General features: G+C 52.9%; 2 protein-coding genes across 17 annotated transcripts; one reads left to right on the top strand and one right to left on the bottom strand.

The window, feature by feature from the left end:
• Window positions 1-1,079: 1,079 nt before the first annotated feature.
• Window positions 1,080-13,640, bottom strand: ZNF821 (zinc finger protein 821). Of its 16 annotated transcripts, none has more exons than XM_032701096.1 (10): window positions 13,543-13,640; window positions 13,119-13,270; window positions 11,910-11,999; window positions 7,933-9,865; window positions 7,076-7,187; window positions 5,021-5,146; window positions 4,390-4,532; window positions 3,745-3,849; window positions 2,715-2,881; window positions 1,080-1,996 (listed from the first exon to the last, which is right to left on the bottom strand). In XM_032701096.1, exons 6-10 carry the CDS (start codon window positions 5,100-5,102, stop codon window positions 1,342-1,344), a joined length of 1,152 nt encoding a protein of 383 aa, XP_032556987.1. In that variant the 5' UTR covers window positions 5,103-5,146; window positions 7,076-7,187; window positions 7,933-9,865; window positions 11,910-11,999; window positions 13,119-13,270; window positions 13,543-13,640; the 3' UTR covers window positions 1,080-1,341. The 16 variants fall into 16 exon arrangements, with proteins under 16 accessions (XP_032556987.1, XP_032556975.1, XP_032556979.1 ...); XM_032701084.1 differs by having other exon boundaries at window positions 5,021-7,187; window positions 7,933-8,431; window positions 9,675-9,865; XM_032701088.1 differs by having other exon boundaries at window positions 5,021-7,187; window positions 7,933-8,057; window positions 9,675-9,865.
• On the top strand, window positions 13,049-20,277 carry IST1 (IST1 factor associated with ESCRT-III). The gene is given in 12 exon segments (XM_032701100.1): window positions 13,049-13,920; window positions 14,851-14,950; window positions 15,550-15,730; window positions 15,961-16,048; window positions 16,348-16,431; window positions 16,784-16,894; window positions 17,205-17,411; window positions 18,479-18,571; window positions 19,734-19,779; window positions 19,943-19,972; window positions 19,975-20,106; window positions 20,109-20,277. Coding segments are annotated over 11 exon segments (1,095 nt in total). The 5' UTR covers window positions 13,049-13,920; window positions 14,851-14,859; the 3' UTR covers window positions 20,141-20,277.
• Window positions 20,278-21,133: the final 856 nt, after the last annotated feature.

Here is a 21,133-nt window from a genome sequence, read left to right as displayed (position 1 = left end):
ATCAAAACGTTTTCAAACTGAAAAATGATGGTGAAATAGGGTTCTAAGTAGTCTGGTCAGAAGGTTTTGCTTCTTGTTTTAACTTTACTCTTCTGATCTCAAATAGGAGTCTTGTGGTCTCCATTTCTCTGCAAAGCAGAGAAACAGCCATCAGAGAGAAGAGAGTAGCTCCCAGGGTGTTTGAACCAGTCTGTGTGACACAAGACCTTCACTGGAAATGCTATGGAGGTAGTAGGGGTCTTTAGGCTACAAAACACAGAGGTGTAGCACAGTGGCTGATATTTGGAAACCACAAAGCTATACCACGCATTTTCAGATTCACATTCTTAAAGAAACCCAATAACAGAGAGTGTACCGCCTCTTTGCCCCTCATGAGTCCTTCTGTGCCACTGCTTTTTGCCTTTTCCACATTCAAAATGCCTAGATTTAATTTCCATAGTTTAATAGTGGGAACCTTTTTCTATAGGCATAGGCTATGATCACATTTTGCCTCCAGTACATCTGTGCTGCTTTTGCACTGGAACCTCAGCACTGGACACAGGACTCCAGGTGTGGTCTCACCAGCGCCGAGTAAAGAAGAAAGCAAACCCATCCAGTCCTAGAAACTGACCTGCTCTATTATTTATCATTCAACCACTTGCAAACCTGAAATGTTTAGGTGAAAATTAACTTGTGAGTAAAGCAGCAAACTTGTCTGCTGTTTGCTTTCCTCGGCCAGCCTTTCTTTTACTGTTTTTATGGAGTATCTTACAACAGGAGATTAGTTTCCTCTTAATTTTTCCATGGTTGCTACTGCAAATAAGCACATAATAATAGTGTTAAGAAAATGGTGTACACAGCCATTTCCAGCAAGACATCCTCCTTTGTTTCCTTTTTATGGGCACAGACTGCAAAGGATTTATTCCTGGAGGACTTGTGGACTGTCAAAGTCTTCAGCTCCGTAATTCATGCTGCAGTAAACAAGATCCCTTTGTAGTGAGGTGGGTTTCACATACAGCAGAACTGCCACAGCCCAGACCCATCTATGGGGCCAGGATCCAAGAACAGGACAAAGCACAAAAGGTAAAGAAGGGGACTAATAAATGTGAACATTAATTTATTTTCCTTCTGTCACAGGCTGTGACTTGGCCCCCAGAGCAGACTGTATACTCAGAATCTGCTCCTACCAGAGCTGCTTTGGCAGACATCTCTCAGCTCTGTTCTCCTCCTGGGTTCAGAGGAGAACCAGAACCACCCGTCAGGGAAGGTCAGAGAGAGACCCCCAGCAGCCTCCTGAGTGCAGAAGCCTGCTAGTGCACCTGGGGCAGGCACAGCAGAGGCAGCACCATTCGTGGCTGTGGTTTACTGCAGCGCACTGTTGCTCTGCTCCTCAAAGGTCATTTTGCCCAGCAGCTGGCTCTCCAGCTCCACATTGCTCACTGGTAGCTGGAAAAAGTTCATCTCAGCTGCCAAAGCAGCCATGGCAGAGGGGTCCTGGCCAAACTGTGCCCGGAGCATCATGTCCATTTTCTCCAGGCGCCGCTTGAGCCTCTTGGCCTCGCGCTCCCGGATGAGCCGGGCCTGTCGCTTCTCAGGGGTCTCGTTGGCGCGTTTCAGGCGCATGGCCTCCCGGTCCCGCTGCAGCCGCCGCGCCCGCTGCTCGTCTGTCTCCTGCATGCGCTGCAGCCGCTTGGCTTCCCGGTCCCGCATGCGCCTCACTTCCCGCTCCTCGGGCGTCTCGTTGTCCCGCCGGCTCTTCTTGGCCGTGCGCTCCCGCTCCAGGCGCTGCAGCCGCACCTCCAGGGGCTCGTTCTGCCGCCGCAGGGCCCACTTGCGCATGCTGGGGCTCTGCGCCTCCAGCAGCTTGCGGTACGCGGCGCAGTTGTTGCACACCAGGAGGATGCCCGCGGGGTACACGGGGGTGCGAAAGGAAACGTCCTTCCCCTCGGCTCCGGAGGGGCCCTGGCTCTGCGGCGCCGGCAGCCGATCTGCACTGAGCACATCCGGCAGCTTCTCACTGCAGAGCATAAGGAGCAGAGTCAGAGACTTGGTGCTATTGGCAGAGTCCCCATCTCAGAGTTCCCAGGGGCTGCCACGAACAGTGCCCCCACTACAGCCCATGGCAGAGGCCTCTGCTAAACCAGTTGCCCACAGATTCATCTGAATACCTGAAGTAAAGCACCAGCCTATCCCGGGGTAGGAAGTGGGTTAGCCCAGAGAGGTATCTGGGTTGGAAGAGCGCAAGAGCAGGAATTAACCAGGGAGCTGCTCCTCCCCTCATCTCTGGATTTCTCCTTTCAGCCCCATTCCATTGGTCAGTGGATAATCTCCCACCAGGCAGGGCACAAAGAAAGAACGTTTTGGTCTCTGCCTGTAGCCCTGCTTTGAAAATGATGAACCCACCTGGGCAGTGCAGCCTTATGCTGATGGATTGCTGGGTAAGGGAAGCAGCGTGTTGTTCTCCAGTTACTGGAGACCCCAGTGCTTTCTGCACCCCTCTAGCTCTGCACAGAGCTAAGGAACACCCTTGTAGCACCACAGCCCCTGGAGGTCTTTGCAGGGGATGCAGAGCTGCAGACAGGAAAGGATCAAGGGAATCTCACTCACTGGGGATGTTTAGCACTGTCCTACAGGCCTCGGTGTGTTCACAGCCACAACTTCTGAGTCATTTAAGGCAACCCACCTAATCTTTAATGTGGTGCTCTATCCCACTCACCAGCCAGGGAGACCCTGACCTGTTGAAGGTGGCGTGGCTGGTGAAGCGTGCTCCACACACTGCACAGTTGGACAGCTGGTCCTCCGAGTGGATCAGGAGGTGCCTCCCAAGGGACCCTGGTGAGCTGAGGGCTCTGCCACACACAGGACACAGGTAGCTCTTGGCACTCACCACTGCTGCAGTGTGCTGCAAAACAACCACTCAGATGTTAGTTACACACTGCCCAGCTCCCTGCCCAGTCCAAGGCACACTCAAACCATTCTGTTCAGCCTCTTGGAATGGGAACCCTTTAGCACTAAACCTCTGTCTGACAGCGATTAGACCAAGCTCAAGACATTTGGTGTGTCACAAGTCAAGCAAGGAAGAAATCCTTCTACAGCTCCACTCCAGTGCAGGAGATACAATTAAGGCCAACATACTTGGATCGTAAGACCTGACCCTCATTTTCAGAAATGCATTTGAGGAGCAGCTGGTGCTGGACAAAGCATGACTGGATTAACAGCAGGCAGGATGCTGGTGAGGAAGCACTTAGATGGAGGTAGCTGGTGCAGGTAAGTGGCCAATTCAGTTCTGCTTCATTCCTTCTGTTACAGACTTTGATATGCTATGAAGAGAGCACTGACAACAAAACCTGAGATTCCACCACAGATTTCCTGCAAAACTGGAACCATGCAGAGGAAAAACAGCTATTCTCATGGGTAATTACAAGAACTGTAATGAAGTAAAAAATAAATGAGTTATTAGGAGGAAGGTTTCTTATCTCACTGAATGATGTAAAAATTGCTTCCGCTTAACCTGAAGGAACTGCCTGGTTTCAGCCTGCAATACTTGCAGAGACTGCCATGGGATAGAGTTGTGTTTTTCAGATCTGCAGACTGGTGCCTTGCTAATTCTTTCCCCATGACACCCTCTGGACACAGTTTACTGCTGTAAAGTTCAGTCACATCCTAGCTAGAAGCTCAGTTCTGTGATTGGAAAGACCAGAACAAAGTTACTCTGCGCTTTGGACTGTTTCTGGACTTAGGCCTTCAGGCCAGAGACATCCCTACCTGGTACACATGAGCAATAAGCTGCTCTCTGCTCCCACACTCCAGCTGGCAGAGGGGGCACTGTGACAGTCCCAGCATGGGGTCAGTGTTCAAACTCTCGGGCACCTATGGAGAGGAACAGCCACTTTGGTGAAAGGCACACAGACCTCCCGCAGCCTCCCACCCTCCCTGAGCTCCTCCCAGAGCTGCTGCAGATCCAGTACTGTGTGCCCAGTCCCACTGGGGCTGCTTTGGGTTCCTGACATCTGAAACCTCCTTCACGTAGCCTCTGAGCAAAACTCCTGCATCTCAGGGAGAAGAGGCAGAGGCCTCACAGCCTCCACTTGCACCCAGGCTCTTGCCAGCACAGTGGCTCTGGAAGGCAGGGCCTGTTCTGTGGCAGGGGGGAAGGGGAAGTCAGTCAGAGAAAGGCACCAAAACTGAAGGAAGGGGACACACTCCACAAACATTTTGGCCAGTTTGTGCCTGCTGTCTCATATTTGTGGCAGTCCAAGAGCTCTTCATACCCTTTCCTCCTGCCAGGAGACGTTTGGAGGAGGTGGGAGGGAAAGAAAGATAAAGAACCATGATGGGAGAGGAGGTTTTTAGACAGTACCCTTCCCCTCCCTGGAGGCTACAGTGAGTGCAGAGCCAATACACACTTGCCTCGTTTTCTCTCATCAGTGGTGTTCCAGCCATGGGTCGTTCTGCATTCTCCAATTCCTTCTTCACTTTCACCATTGAGCCATCCTCCTCGGATGTATGGGAAGAAACTTCATCCTGGGTGGTTTCCTCATCATCACTGCCACCTGAAACATGCAGAACAGTTATGCCAAGTGTAAGGACCCTGAGGGCACTCATAGGCCTCAGGGTCTAAACTTATAGGTCTTAACTGTCTTGACCAGCATCATATGGTGACTCTACCCACCCCCTCCCACCATGGGCTCCATTTAAACTCAGTCTGGGGCACTTCAGTCCCTGAGCTGCTCTGCAGAGTCCCTGGGCATGGCCTTTTATCCTGCCTTCCTTGATAATTGCCAAACTGCAGTTCCCTGCCTGCTCTGGTGAGATGGGACTGTGTTCCGGTGGTGAGGGCATTGCCCAGTCTGTGCTGTGCTGGTTCTCGGCTCTGGGCTTACCTTCTCTCAGGACAAAGTCCTGCACAAGAGCCAAGGGCTGACACGGAAGAGGAGCTGGGTAAGATGGTTCTCAGAGAACCCCCCACACCCTGTAGCCTCATGCCTTGTCAGTCTCCCCAGTTCACTACCTTGCCATTATTGGAAGGGGCGGAACTCACTGCTGCTGGAGTCGGGGTCTTGCAGCGGACGGATGGCTGGCCTCTGGTCCCCAAGAGCTCCAGGAAAGTTGCTTTTCATCATGGCTTGGCGGGCTTGCTCCTCCAGCCCTGCAAAGACTTGCTCCCCTGGCAGCCACAAGGACAAAGAGTCAGACCAGTGCTGTTCCATCGTGTTAACCCCCACAGCTTGCCAAAAACGCAACAGGCATAGGGCTGCTCACCTGCACTGTGCAGAACCTCTGGAGTCACCTCTTGGAAAGCACTTAGGTCACTTCTCTGCCTACCCTGCCACACCAGCCTCTGGCACCTGCTGGTGCAAGTCCAGTGCCTGGGTGTAGAACAGTCTCACTAGGGCAATGTCCTGCATTGGCCTGCCCCCTGCATATGCTGTATATGCTGCTCTGGCCACAAAAAACCTGTGAGACCCATATGCCTGCCTTAGATAGCCAGGTGGCTTTTGCTGACAAGTTATCCACCAATATCCTACAGCACAGCTCTAGGCTGGGGAAAGCCCCTGGGGACTATGACAGTATCCCAGATCAGGGATAATACTGTCTAGCTCTTCTAAATCATTAAGTCCTATTCCCTGCTATAACAGGCATCTTGCACAAAAATACAGCCTCCCTAAGGGTCTGGTACATCACCTGCCCTCCCCAGTAATACCAAAACTAGGGGCTGTTCTTGGCATGCTCTGTCACCTCCTTCTGTTCCAGGAGGGATAAGGACAAGCTGTCCTTGTAGAAGGTGTTTGTGCTTGGAGCTGATGTTCTCCTGCGCATATGATGGATGACTTCCTCCACTACCTTGCCTTGCCCAGAAATGGCTCTTGCTAAAGTAAAATCTCAGTGGCACTTCATGTGCTCAAAACAGCAACCCAAGGGAAGGAACCCTGAGAGCTGAGATGCACGTTTAGGATAAAACAGCCTGTTCTGTTGAAAGCACTGACCGCTAGTATCTCAGCTCAACAGGAAATGGCAAACACCTTTTAAGAAAGCAGTTATTTGTTCTTCTCTGAAAGAAAACTTTCAGCAATTCCTACTCGAGATAACTTCGGTTCCAGAGAATAATAAAAGGTAACCATTAATTTCATATGCAAGCAAACAAATTACTTTGTTCCAGGTGTAGTTGTGATTTACCTTCTTCAGTGGATGAGCTGGGAGGCCTGGCAAAGATGCTGAAGTTCCCAGCAGGCTGGCTTTTGGGTTGCACTTATCAACTGATTTTTAAGTGCTTAAGGACCACTCAAAGCACAAATGCAAAAATGCCAAGGAAGATGCAGCGCATTTTTCAAATAAAATCAAAACACAGCTTTCAGAAGAAAATGCTACTTTTTAGTACTGGGCCACAGCTGGCATCAGTATAACCAGGGAACTGAATTCTCGAGAGAGCACCAGTCCTGTTACAAGGACAGGCACATTCTCACATGCTGAACTCTTCCAGTCAGTGTTGCTCTGTGTTCCCACTCCCTGCCTTTCCTGGGGCTTACCTCACCATTTTGGCAGGGCTTTAAAAAGCCATAATTTAGAGAAGATTTCAAAGACCTTCAGAAGTTTCATAGAGACTGTGGGAGAAGAGTTTTAGTTCCCAATGTCCCCATGGAGGTTTCCAAAAGCATTTGAAGGCTTTTATCATTCTGTTTAGAAATGTGAGAAAGGTTTCTGTAGAGACAACTTGAGAACACAATCCATGCATGTGAGAAGAGGTGCTGAGAAGCACCCCAAGTCTATTTGACACTGAAAGCAACAGGTACTGTCATGACTGCTGTGATACACGTAGCCCCTTCAGAAGCCATTCCAGCACCGAATGGTTTTCATGACCTGGAGTTGTGTTTTTATGTCTGGATCACAGCTTCATGTTGGTAGGACTGAGATACAGACTGTATGAGCAGCAGACACACAGAATCCCAGAGCCTCTCCAAGAAGCAGATACCCACAAACCACCAGGATAAAAGCCCAGAGACCAAAAAAGCATTGCAGGAGAAAGAGAAAGCATGGTGAAATGAGGAAACCTGCAGAATGCAGGACAGATATAAAACTACGGTGGGAGATGTGCTACCTGTGACAGAGTTCCAAAATGGGATTCCCAAACGCCACTGCAGCTGCTCGTGGAAGCAGTTGTGTGTGTTTTCTTCCCTTCCAGACAGATTACATTCCCACTGAGCAGCAGCCTGGAGTCCAAAGGCAGGCAGGTTCCTGCTCAGTTACACAAGCCATGCAGACAGTCTGCAGGATTTAAGAGCTAGGATCTCTATCCAGGTGACAGAGGAGGGAACTCCTCCCATCAGGAACACTGGCATCAGTCACAGTAACCAAGAGCAATCGTGTGTGCCAAGGGCACAACACCCCCAGAGCTCAGTAAGCATTGACTCAGCACAGTGCAGAGAACAGCCAGCTTACAGCCAGCAATGCAACCTGTTAACCAAACCCGTGCTGTTAGCAGGGACACCCTGTGCATCCTCCACAGCCTGAATCCAAAACCATCACGGGATTGGGAAACTCAAACATGTAAAAATGCTGTCTTCAGCTTGTACAGAATTTCTTATGTGTTATAATAATAGCGTCCAAAATAACTTAGCAAAGAGTGTCCTGTTCACCTACTGATGAACTAAGTCCTACTTTGATGAAGCCTTAGAGTTTTAACGTTTGATAGGTACAGGATTGTACTTTTGTTGTTTCTGCACACACATGCTCCCATATAGCCACTTACATCCCTCCCTCCACCCCGCTTTGGGTTCACTTCCATTCATTTGGAAGGGGAGTAAGACAGGCAACAGCTTTAGCATCACTGCCATAAATAAAGGATGTTATGCTCAATAGTGAATTCACAGACTCTTCTCCAGAAGTTTCTTTATTAAATACAAAAAAGGCTGCAGGCTGACCACAACACCAAAACAAGTCACTGAAGTTGCTTACAAGCAGCTAGAGATGAGAGATCACACAAATGCCTCTGCTTTGTATTCCATTCTCCTCTCCATACTCCTGTGAATGAGTGGGATACCAGGTGAGCAGCGGTGGAGGTAGGGGACAGCCCTGTGGTACTGAGCAACAGAGATAGGCATGACTGTTAGGGTCTGCTGGGTTATCAGCCCTGAGCCCTTCCCTTCTCCAACTGTATGAATGTAGGATAACTCTCAGGTGTTCTGGAAAATAACATACAACAAACAACTCCCACCCCAAAATCCACAAACAAAATCCAAAGGAACTGCATCATTCCCCTGCCTTCCTTCCTAAACAGAAAGGTCTCTCAGAGATGAGTCACTTTATTCCCCCCTCGTACACCAATTTAAAATCCCTGTTCGTGTAGGTCTTCTCTGTGTTCCTGGACCTGAAATTTGCAAGTCTTTCCACCACTGTGGATCTATTCCACCTGCCCCATGGCTATTCTGGGTTGTCCACACTGCTGTAGTGGTTACTGAAATGAAAAACAACACAATTGAAAGGGTTAACAATGGCAGCCCACGGAGCCCTTCAGAACCAAGGGTTTTGATGCAAGTAACATTTCTGCTTGGTTGAGAATGCTGGGTGCTATTTCTTGCAAGATACTCCCTCTTCAAACTGGGAATATTATAGACAGCAGAATCCAAGGAACACCAAAGAGCACAGAATATGTGTGTGTCAGAGAGAGAGGGAAGCAAATAGAGGATTAATGGGATATTAGGACCATGATAAATAGAGCTCGGAAGCAGGAATTAATCTGACTAACAGAAGCTGTTCTCCAGAGTTCTAAAATAAGCATCAGTTGCAGAGGGCACAAGCAATAGAAAGCAAAGCAGCTCATGGATGGCAGGGAGAGAGAAGTGCACAATAACACCTGCAGCAATTTTGGCAAGCGCAAAGACAGCGAGTGGTCCACGAGTGATGGGGTGACAGTGCAGCAACAGATGGGCTTGAATGCAAGAGCAGATGAATTGCTTAGAGAGTTTTCATACTTTTCTACTTCAGACTCTGGGAGACAATAAAGACCAAATTGAATCAATTAAGGCATCTCCACAGAAACAACCTAACTGTATTGTATTTTTCAGTAAATATATTCCACTGTTACTGTTCTCTTTTTTAGTACTTTTTCAGGTGTGTTTTTCATGCAGCCCATGGCAAAACAAAATTAAATTATCAAGAGCCATTACGTGCTGCAGGGGAAATGACTACAATTAAAACTGCAGCACTGGCCACCATGCACAATGAGACTTTTGTGATAATAGTAATTTTTATAATTGTTTTACCATTGCTTCAGTATTACTTTGAATTTCCTTACACATCAACTTCCATTTAAAACTCTTTTGCCTTGTATCACAGTCTCCTAGCCAGTCACTCCGCATGCCAAACAAAACATTTCTGTGCTAAGTGAGGACAGCAAACCATGTTGTTGTGAGAGCAAGGTGAAATGAGGGCCATGCCAAGCCTGGAAAGTAACCCTGGAAAGAGGAAGCACCAAGCAAGCCAGGGAGAGGAGATCTGCAGCTGTCACTTGCCCTGGTGAGTCCAAGAAGAGAACATGGAGTAGCCATGCAAGGAAGAAGTAGGCACCATCCTCCCATTAAATTTGTCCAGTCAGATATTCACAGTTGTATTTATGCAAATCCAAAAAGCACTTCCCCAGCCCCAGAGCCTGCCAAATCAGACCCCAGCTGCAGACAACTGTGTAAAAAGCTGCATACCTGCTGTCCCTTTCATTCCTGTCCTCCCAACCACTGCAGTCCCTGTGAAGAAGTCCCAGTAACGTGTCTGCTATGTCTCAGCCTGACTCCTCATTCTGCTGGCTCACCCCGTTCTTGGAGCCGATGCTCTCTCCGATTATCCTCGTCAGGGCACTGCACGGCATTTCTGGGCCCTCCAGACACACAGCAGGCTAGGTAGACAGAGAAGTCCCAACGATTTCGTGGTGTTCATCACAAGACAGACAAGATTTTCCATCCCAAGGAGGAGACATCACCATTGACATGTTTCTGGTATCTTTCGGTCCCTTTATTTTCTTGTAGTCCTACTTGCTGGTCCTGATGGCTCCTGCTGATAGTTGCTCTGTAGCAACGCACTGCATGTAAAGGAGGTGAACAGGTCCCAGAATTCCTCTCCATGGCATACCTGATGCCATAACCTCAACCTCATGCCCACTGGTAGAGTGTTTGTCAGGCAGCTTCCCCCAAGACCAAGACTGGAGATACAATCACTTGTATTGCAGATAGAAGAGCAATGTTCACTGTGAAAACAGTGCACGCTGAACTCTGTGACATATAGAATTTTGTATATAATAGTACAAGCTTCTGAAGAACATGACCCTTACACTGTGGAGTGCAGAAAAGCGCCCACCTAAACACCACGGAAGCTGTACCTGCACCATTAGAGCTGCTGTAGCCCTTGGTTTCCACACTCGAGAGAAAACCTCAACTCTGCCCCAGGGAGACAGTTTAAGTGCATGCCTGATATAAACCTGAGCTCAATGGCAGCACTAATACCTGGGCACTCTCAGAAGCAAAAGTATGTGGACACAAGGCGTGTTACTGGCATCACAGGACAAAATACAGGACATTCCAAATTTCTCTAAGGAAAACAACTCCAAAGTCATTAATGCAGTATCAGGCAAATCACAACTGTACTCTGCCCACTGTGGAACCCAGCACCCAGAAGCAGGAATTGGAGAGCACAGGGCAGTGCAGATGCCACAAGCCACACCCCGAGACCCTCACGCTGGTCACCAAGGACAGCTCAGTCAGCTCTCCCGAGCTGAGCGGTCGGTGCGGCTGCAAGTCCCAGAGAGAGGCAGTTCTTCCCAGAGCACTCACCGAGCGTGCAAGGTGCCACACTCCAGCAGTGTTTCCTCACACAGAGAGCAGCATGCACAGATCCCTGCTGTGTACCCGTGCACGGAGGCAGCATACAGACATGCAAGCCAGCAGCACCAGCAGTGAGGCAGAGCTGCAGCACTCAGCTCTGTCTCATACTCCTGACAGCTACTGCAGCTAGCAATATCCAGGGCCCTCTCAGCAGCCTTGCTCTCATGGGTCTACAGAAATGGAAGAACTTGTTTTCCTTATTCCAGCCGAAATTCCAAGCATGTCTCCAGCCACAAACCCGGGTATCAACAAGGGCACAGCTTCAGGCCCCTCAACATCCCTCTTCTACCACCAGTCAACCAAAAGCCATACATGTGCAGTTTCCCCTCTGCAGCCAAACCTCCATCCATGTCTCCCAGCTGCACTGACACCTGGCTGTAGCCTGCCCACAAGAAGTGCTGATGTACAGCATCTTCAGCCCTTCCACTGTCAAACAAATGTTCGGGTCTTGGCAAGGTTGGAGAAACAGAGATCTGTCCTACCAGTTGAGCTCAAGAATGATCTGGCAGACAGTATTTGTCTGTCCTGTGAATTACCTGGCCACCACCCATTCCCTCACAGGAAAGAGCAAATAGCTTTATTTAATTATGTAGTAGGAAACTGGGGTACAGCGAGCTTAAGTAACACGCCAAGGCCAGTCAGCTGAGTCTGGTAGGACAAAGATAAAAACCCAAGACTTGCTGGCTTTCAGCCACATGCTCCAACCAGCTTGCCTAGAACCTCCTTTGCTACCCAAGACAGGCCAGAGCCCTAAGTCGCATTTCCTAGTATTCCAACTTGCACTTACGACAGTGTGAACACAAAGCCCAGCTACAGGCCCTGCACATACACACCTATCTCTACAGCATTAGTTGTTTGTTCAAGCCTATCCCCATCCTGCCACGCCAGGGCACAGCCAGCTCCCTTGACGCACAGAGCTCAGCTTCTCTTCTTACACTCCCTAAGACAAAATGTGAGTAACCAGCGTTCCCTGCAACCTGTAGCTTCCCGTCATTCCATCCTCCCTTCTCACTCCACAATCCAGACAGAGGGTCCCACACTGCTGTGTAACATTATACTCACAGTGAACTTTGTTAGGAGTGGTCTGTTTCCGACGGGACATGTTTCCCTGACCTGGGAGCAGAGTGTTCCTCCCGTCAGCAGAGGGCTCACCTGAGAAGAGAACAGAAGAGCCTGTCACACATTTCACTGGAACCTTCCGAGTCTCTGGCCAAGCTCAGCTGGTTGTGCCATGGTCCACTCTCCACCTTCTGTCTACGAGCTCGTTCTGCACCATCACAGCTGGATTTCGTGCCGCATCCAACACGATCCACAAGCGTTTTACAAGTCACCGTGCATGGGCAGTCCTGTCCAGTTCTCAGGCAAAGGTTTAAGCAATCCTGCCCCCCCCGCTCCAAAAAAAAACCTGAGTGCCCCCTTCAAGAGTGACTGCAACCTCAGTCCCAACACACTTCTACCTCCTGTCCATTCCTGCAGCCTCATATCGACTGCTTGTCCTCAAACTGACAGAAGAAGGTGGCAATCCCAGCAGTCCTCTCAGACAAAAGGAGGATCCAAATCCTTTCCCGCAAGACAGATGGTCACACGGATCCCATCAGCCTCCTCAGAAAGGTGGACACAGAGATCTTGTCAGCCCTTCGCTGACACACACACGGGATCCCGTCAGTCCTCACCAACTGATGGACACAGGGATCCCATCAGCCTCAGACAGACGGACAAAGGATCCCGTCAGCCGCCTCAGACGGATGGACACGGGGATCCCGTCAGCCTCCCCAAACAGCGGGACGCAGACGGCAGTCCCAGGGCACGGGAGGCGGCAGGAGCAACCGGGCCCGCAAGCGGCTGGACACACAGACAAAGGGACCCGGCTCCCTGGCAGTGGTACAGACCGCCGAGGGTCCCGGCCCGGCAGCCCCGACAGACAGACCGGCCCCGGCAGCGGAGGGGCCGCCGCGGGGCCCGTCCCGCCCCTCGGGGGCGGCAGCGCCGGCCCGGCCCGGCCTGGCCCGCCTTACCCGTCCCGCCGCAGGCGCCGGGAGCCACGGACAGACAAAGGGCAGCGACAGACGGACGGGCAAGATGGCGGCGCCGCTGGAGCGCGCGGCGCGGGCACGGGCGCGGGCACGGGAGCGACGGCTCGGCACCGGGAGAGCCCGGCACGGGCACGGTACCCGGCACACACCGGAGCCCCAGCCCAGCGCCGTCCTGGCTGTCACCGGCTCGCCCGCAGACCTCAGGTGCCGGTTTTTCATTAGGCCGAAGCGTCCTCACCTGTTTGCCATTGATCCGCCCCAGCCCGCGGCTCCCGGCCGCCCGAGGGAGCTCATCTGTGCCCGCGGCGGGGCTCCCCTGCCCCGGCCACCTCCGCCGACAGCTCACCGGGAGCGCCCGGCCACCCCCGGCTCACAGGGATCTCGCATACCCTGCAAGGCCAAAACCCACGGGTTTAGTATTAACTCGGACCCACTGCGCGCGTTGTGAATTCGCGCTCCCACCGAGAGCTGGACCGCCCCTCCCCGGAGGCTCGGGGCCGCCTCCCCTCGCAGGCCGCCGAGCGCTGCCGCCGCGGGCCCGCTCACCGTGGGGCTGCGGCACCGGGCCCAGGACCCGGCTGAACCTCGGCCCGACCCTCCCTTGCAGTGGCGCCAGCACCCTGCGACCCTCAGAGAACCGAAGACACCCCGGCCCCGCTCACCATCCGCAGTCAGGGCACGGCGCGGCAGCCACGGCGGAACGCCGCACTGCCGGAACCGCCGCGCCGGGGGCGGGCACCAGCGGGCGCCTATCGGGAGCGACACTACAGCGCTGCGCACAGGATCCCTCCGCCGAGCCATGTAGTCCCTCTGCGCCCCTCTCCCGGGGCCGTGTCCGCTCCTCCTCGTTCCTGCCCGGCCGGCGCCGCGCCGGGGCGGCATCTGGGGGCCAGACCGGAAGAGCGCCCGCCGCGGCGGCTCGGCAGTGTCCCGGACGGGGAGCGGGGAGTGCCGGCTGTGGGGATCCCTCCGCTCGCGGTCAGGTGCTGCCAACCAGCGCGCGCCATTTTGGGTGACTGGGACGTGCGGAGCGGCGGGAGGTGAGCGGGGCTCGGGGTCGAGGGGCAGGAGCGGGGTGGTGGGTCGCGTTTTGCGGCCGAGGAGGTGCTGGCGGTGACGCGGAGGCCCTTCCCCAGTCTCCTGCAGTCCCGGGACCTGCCCCGCCCGCGCTGTGGGACGTTCCCGTTGGCTGGGGAGAGAGAGGGAATTCCCCCCGCGGCTCCTCGGGTGCAGCTGCGCCGATGGAGCCCGCCCAGGGCAGTGTCCGAACTGTCCCTGGGCGCTGGGCCGGACGCGGCGGGTCTCGCCGGGCGGCTGATGGGGCTGGTGTGGCCGCCCTGGCAGCCGGGCCAGGTCACGGCTCGCCCCGCGCTGGCCAGAGCAGCCGCCGGCAGGGAAGGATGGGGAGGCGAGATACAAACCAATGTCTTTCTATATAATATCTTTTCAGGAAGGGTTTTTTTTTTTTTTTTGATGAACGGTTATCGGCAAAGCAAAATGCAGTAATTAATTATCTTCAGAATTAGCTTTCTGTAGGATTAATGAGTTAAAATGGCTCCTGGGGAGACTGAGGGAGTGCCAGAGCGTGTGTTCAGTAAGCAGGAAGAGCGTGGGAAATGTGGAATGGCAGCTTTTCCTTCTCCTGACACGACTCTTACAACCTTAGTCTCTACAGTTCTTGGGTTAGTTATCTAGCTGGTTTATAACTTGCAAATTGGTATGACAGAGATGAGCTTTTTTCTTCCAGTTGACTTTCCTGTTTCTTTAAAAATATCCAGGAAGTTTCCTGGAAGTTTCCAAAGCCAAACCTGTTGGGCTTGGTTGGGTGCAGGGTTGTGAAGTGGAAGAGGTAATGATGAGCGCTGGAGGTCCAGCTATTTATAAATAACTAGATTGGGAATGGCAGACCTGGGCTTTTGTGGGAATTTCTTGGCCTCCCCGGTTCCAATGACCCTCCCTCTTCTCCCCAGAAGGTGTTTATGATGCTGGGCTCTGGGTTCAAGGCCGAGCGCTTGCGAGTCAACCTGCGCCTTGTTATCAATCGCCTCAAACTGCTGGAGAAAAAGAAGAGTGAGTACTGGAGGGGGCAGGTGGGCTCCACCATACTTTTGGGGCTCAGGAGACTTAAAGAGGTTTTTCTGAAGTCAGGATGCTTTTGTGGGCCAAGTATTCAGTAGCTTTCTGCTCTTCCCAGCTGGACCTAGGCCTTACAGCCTGTCCCAGTGTGTGAGGGCCCAGAGGAGCAGGCTGGCTGCAGTTGGCTTCTGTTCACTCTCCTGGCAAGTGCTGGAGTGCAGTGTGGGGAGTGGTAGCTGTGGGCTGTGTGTGCTCACAGCACAGTGGGAAACTCCCTGCGTGCTCTGGGAGGCTCTCCCCACCTTGCCCTGCCCTGATGCAGATAAGGTCTGTGGTCCCAGTTGACTCTGCAGGGAGGTTGTAGGTGCAGGAGTGTTTCCAGCAGCTAAAGCCCACTCTCCTGTCTCCTGTGAGTTAGTGTACTTGGACCTGGACACAAGGGCTCTGCCAAGCTATGGCCAAGTGTCTCGTGCTGCAGAGGCTCAATGGGGGAGAGAAGCTGGTGGTGGCTTTGAGTGTGGTGGGGACTGTGGGGGGTCTGGACCAGCAGCCCCAGCCAGCATGGTGACCACGCTCGGGGGTGTGTGCTGCAGCTGAGTTGGCCCAGAAGGCAAGGAAGGAGATTGCAGATTACCTGGCAGCTGGAAAAGATGAGCGTGCCAGGATTCGTGTGGAGCACATCATCCGTGAAGATTACCTTGTGGAGGCCATGGAGATCCTGGAGCTGTACTGTGATCTGCTGCTTGCCCGCTTTGGCTTGATCCAGTCCATGAAGTAAGCTCTGGCTGAGAGGGTCCTGGGCTCAGGGAGGGACACTGCTGGAGCAGGTCTGGGGTACAGAAGGGCACTTGTGTTTGTCTCACTGTCCTAAAGCCCCCAGAGACCTTTTCTTCCCCAGGCAGGGAAGACTCTGGTGCCCAATGTGGAGGATGGGAGCTTTGAGGCTGAGCAGATTGAGAGCAGCAAAGGCAGGGTGCGTGAGAGAACTGTTTATTGTGTCCTAGGGAGCTGGACTCTGGCCTGGCAGAGGCGGTATCGACCCTGATTTGGGCTGCACCACGTCTCCAGTCAGAAGTGGCTGAGCTGAAGATTGTGAGTAGAGTTCTTTGAGGGTGTTGTGCATGCAGGGTGGGGATGATGCTGCCAGAAGCTGGTGGAAGCCCTTGTTTGGGACTTTGTGTTGTTAAAACAGAGGATGTGTTTTCATGGGCTCTGCAGATGGAGACCACGTGTCCCTGGAGCATCCAGGGTGGCTGTAGCTGCTGAACAGGAATGCTCAGTAGCAGAAATGAGAGGGAGGGGGGGTGGCCGTGGGGCCTACAGCAGATGTGCAGTGTGTGGTGGGGGAAAGCAAAGGTATGCATCTTCCTAGAGTTTCTCTCCTATTGCAGGTTGCTGACCAGCTGTGCGCCAAGTACAGCAAGGAGTACGGGAAGCTGTGCCGGACAAACCAGATTGGGACAGTCAATGACAGGGTAATGAACTGGTGGAACAGCTGGAGCTGGCAGAGCAGTCACGCCTGCTGAGGCTCACTGCCCCTTGGACCTGTGGCCAGTGGGTGATGCCCACAGTCCCTGCAGAGTAGGGCGGGCAGATGGAGCCCACCTGTGTTGGAGCACGGTGCTGAGAGCCTGGGCAGGAGGAAGCACATGGAGCCCTGGCCTGTTGCTGCCCACAGTGTGCTGCACTGGGCAGAGAGGCTTCCCCAGGGCTGCCCAGTGCTTCCTGGTGGCCCTGGCTGGGATAGAGCTGGGATGGTGCTGGGCCGGAGCTGTGGGGTGCTCCACTGCCCTGGCCCCACTGTGTCTCTCCATCCCTGTGTTCCAGCTGATGCACAAGCTGAGCGTTGAGGCGCCGCCCAAGATCTTGGTGGAGAGATACCTCATCGAGATTGCTAAGAACTACAATGTGCCCTATGAGCCTGACTCTGTGGTGATGGTGAGTGAGCCGTGGGCTGTGCATTGTAGTGAACTTGCTGATCATTGTGCTTTGGTGTCTTCTAGACAGCCCCAGCACAGCACGGTCCTTGTTCCTTCCCACAGCCCTACAGCATCTGCCCATAGTTACTCATGCAACTGCTTGGTTCCTGTTCTGTTTTCTGTTAATACCACCGTATAGCTGCTCTCTGTTCTATCCTCGTTGTTTATTCCCATCTTGTCCAGTGACAAAGGCTGCATCTACTGCTGTTCAGAGAGCAGTGATCGGAACAGAGATGTGGTGGTGAGCAGAATTCTTCCACCCTTTCCAGGCTGAAGCCCCAGCAGGTGGAGAAGCAGATCTAATTGATGTGGGGTTCACGGATGATGTGAAGAAGGGTGGCCATGGAGGGGGTGGAGGTGGTGGATTTACAGCCCCGATGATGGGTCATGATGGGTTAGTACCCATGCCCGTGATGATGCCTATGCCCATGCCAACACCAAATCCGCCCTTCTCCTATCCACCTCCAAAGGGACCGGTAAGTTTCTTGGCTTTGTGTGTTTCCTTTTTCTGTGAAAGACTCTTGAGTGTGGTGCTTAGCCCTGTGCCTGCTGACTAGAAAGTGTCTGTACCTGATAGCTTGATTTGTCAGAAGGCCATTGTTTTGGTATGAGATTACATGGGATGGGGACTGTTGGCAGCGCAGCTGAAGCTTCGTGTTGCTTCTTGACTGTGGAGGTTCCTACCCATCTTCTCCAGCCAGCCCTCTTTGCCTTCAGGGAACAGAGGAGTCCAGACTTAACTCCTGAGGCAGTCTTCTGACTGCCAGGCTTTTGTCCAGGAGTTGGAGCTGCACTTCGAAGTTGGTAGGCTGGTAGTGTGCCAAGATTCAGTCAAGGAAATCAGGTGAGTTTTTTGGGGTGGGAACAGCACAGAAAAATGCAGAAGAGCCCTGCCTTCAGACCTGCAAGGGAAGGAGACTGAGCCAATGGCTCTTGCAGATGACTTTCTGTGAGGGTGGAATGTGGGAGCTGAAAAGAGCCCCATTCTCTAAATTCAGTCATTTACAGGATATCTCTGTAGACTGGAGAGTATCAGAATAGTGGGATGGCTTGGAGTCTTAATGTGGTCCCAGTAGTGCTGCAGTGGTTTTTGTGGAAAACCTGGGCCAAGTGTCATCAGCTGGCTGTTGGCCCAGGCATAAACATGCTGAGGACTTGCGCCAAGTCTGCATCCTTGAGGCACTGTTGTGTTACAAGTGAGGGTGTAATACAGAGCCTTGAGTGAGGCAGAAATCTCCTTCCTGTTCTGTGATACTGCACACAGGGCCAAAATGGCAGAGTATTCCCTTTTTGTCCTGGTACTACTTATGCCTTGGAAGATGAAGTGTTTACCTGTGCTGATTCTTTAGAATAATCCTGTTAGCTGGGTCTGCCTGCACCAGGTGACTACAACTGACTTAATACTTGAGAATCTTTTACTTGTAAGCATAAACTCAATCCAGTTGGATACTTGCCTGCATTTATCTAAGACTACTTCCTGTAGCAGCTGTAGGTGTGGTATCCCAGGTGAGTAGTGTGGTGCATGACTGATCTCTCTGTACAGGAGAACTTCAGTGGCCTGCCAGTGGGGACCTACCAGCCTTTCACTAACATCCACCCACCACCAATTCCGGCAAACCCACCCACATATGAGTCTGTAAGTGCCTGAGCTGAATGGCCATTGCGGGCAGCAGGGGGACCCTCAAAGAGAGTGCAGTGTAGCCACAGAGAAGGGGAGTGTTCATTAAGGACACTGCTGCCACCTTTGGAGCTTTTGGGGTGGTGCTGGCATTGCTTACGGGTGAATCACTGAGTGCGCGTGATGGGAGGATGACTTGTGGGGAGAAGTTCCTTGTTCAGCTCTGTGCTTTGGCTGCAAAGGAAAGCCAACGTTTCTCTTGCTGCATCATTCAAGTAGTGATAAACAGTTAACAAGCAGAAGCAGAGTCTACAAATTCTAGTCTTTGCAATGTGAAGGGTTTATCTCCTCAAGTCTGTTTAATTATGGCTTTGAACTAATTAATAGCCTGGATGACAATTTTGGCTGACCCAGATGCTGTATGTTTAAACACTCTTTCTTTCCCAGACTTTACTCAGTCCTTGGGGAACAATGAAAGAGAGGCTGGAGACTTCCCTTTTTTTGCTTGTTTGTGGTTTTGTTGGTGTAGTTCATGGTCATGCCTCCCCCACTCTGCCTTTGGTGACGTGCTGCTTGTTTTTGTGTTATCCAGAGCAGGGAGGAGCTGTGCTGAACCTTGGGCTCCCTGCACAGCAGCCTGAGTTCAGGAGGGGCAGGCACAGGCACAGCAGTGCAGGTGAAGTGGGTGGGGATGGATGTTGCTGGCTGCAGCCTGCAGGGAATGAGGAGCTTTAACAGCACAGCTGGGTGTGCTGTGGGCCTTTGTCCCAGCTAGACCAAAACCTGAGATGTGTCATTTCATATCCTGCTGCTAGTCACAAGGGCCTGTCAGTGGTTTATGAGGAAGGGCAGAAGAGCTGTGCTGACATGGGTGAAGAGGGCAGTCTTTTCTCACTCATGCTCTTGAATGTTTCAGACCTGATAGTGGATATGCTCTGTTGATTCAGTTCCAGAATATAGTCAGTGAAGCTGCTTTAATTGAAAGGGAGGGAGAAGAAAGCTGAAGTGCTGCCTCTGTTTCTTGGAAGAGAGGCAGATGTTCCAAAGCCATGGCTGCCTGCTCAGGGCAGGGAGAAATGTGCAGCTGCTCTGCTGGGACTGTGCCGCTGAGCTCTGCCTGCACGCTGGAGTGACCCGTGCCTGGTGGGACAGAGCTGTAGTAACTGAGAGTCTTTTTCAGATTGATGAGCCGAATGCTGACAAGGACATTGCTGCACCAGTGCCTGGTGAGTATGTCCAGGGGTTTAGGAAACCGTGGTGTTAGGGGCTGTTCAGAAAAAACCCACTGGTGCTGTCTGTTTCCTGGGTGAGCTTTACTTTGTGCAGCTCCATTTGGCCCACTGAGCGTGTGCTGACAGTGAGGTGCAATGATATTTCTCTTTTAAACAGGGCCTGAGCCCAAGCCAGAAGCTTCTCCTAAACCAAGAGCTGGAGCTCCTATACCTTTGATAACTTTGTGCTGCCTGAATTACCATCTGTGCCAGACACGCTGCCAACGGCCTCTGCTGGCGCCAACTCCTCCGCCTCAGAAGACATTGACTTTGATGATCTTTCTCGAGATTTGAGGAGCTAAAGAAGAAGACATAAACTTCCTGAGCTGCAGGAAGGAGAGGCAGGAGCTTCTCTCTGAAAAAGACTCTCCTTGAAATTGGTTTCCTGTATTAACCTCAAATGAACACACTCTCCTTTTGAGCTCTCTTCCTGCTATACTTACACCAAATGCTGCCATTTTCCCTGATCTTTGTTGCTACAGGAGGTGAACTGTAGGGAATTGTGCAAGTTTGGGTCCCTGTCAGTCTGAGTAGCTGTATGCAAAAGCTGTGCCTGATGTTCTGGGCACTGTTCCTGGCTGCCTTCATGATGGCTCTGTGTTCCCAGAGGAGGCTCTCGCGGAGCCCTTGCTGGCCTTCATGGTGTTCTCGGGGGGGGTCTGTTCCCAAGGCGTCATGTTCTGCCTGGGCCCACTTGAGAGCACGACTGGCAGGGCTAGGCGGGGGCCCTGCTGCCCAGGGGCTCCCCTAGCTGCTCTGCTGCGCTCGTGGGAATCTGATGGATGTGTGGCAGCACCTTGTTTTTCCGCGGGCCAGGGGTGGGGCCTCCTAGGGCTGTACTTCACCTGTCCGTGATGCTGCCAACCCCTGTACCGGTCCCTGTCCTGTGCCTGTCCGTGAAGTCGCAGACACTTCCCGCGGGGCCCGGGCTGTTCCGGCCCCACTGTCGGTTCCAATAAAGCGGGGCCCGGGATCCGTCCTGTGCGCGCGCCGCGCGGGTCGGGCCGGGAGCGCCCCCCAGCGGGGCCCCGCCCTGAACTGCTGCTGCTGCGTCGCTATTGGGTGGAAGGGTCCGCGCTCCGCCAATCACCGCGGGCGATCCCGGAAGTGCTCGCACGTGGCGGGCTGAGCCCATGGCGGCGCCGCTGCGCGTGAGCGGGGGGGAGATCAGGACCGGCCCGGCGGGGCCGTTCATGGGGAGCCGGGCAGGGCCGGGGCGGCTGGGGCTGGAGCGGGGCGGGGCGGGACGGGTGGAGTGGATGCGGGGCCGGAGTGCCGGGATATGAGGGTATGGCCTGGGATGGGGGGG

The sequence above is a fragment of the Chiroxiphia lanceolata genome, chromosome 13, assembly GCF_009829145.1.
Source record: "Chiroxiphia lanceolata isolate bChiLan1 chromosome 13, bChiLan1.pri, whole genome shotgun sequence".
NCBI lineage: Eukaryota > Metazoa > Chordata > Aves > Passeriformes > Pipridae > Chiroxiphia > Chiroxiphia lanceolata.
This window is presented reverse-complemented; position numbering and strand designations above follow the sequence as displayed.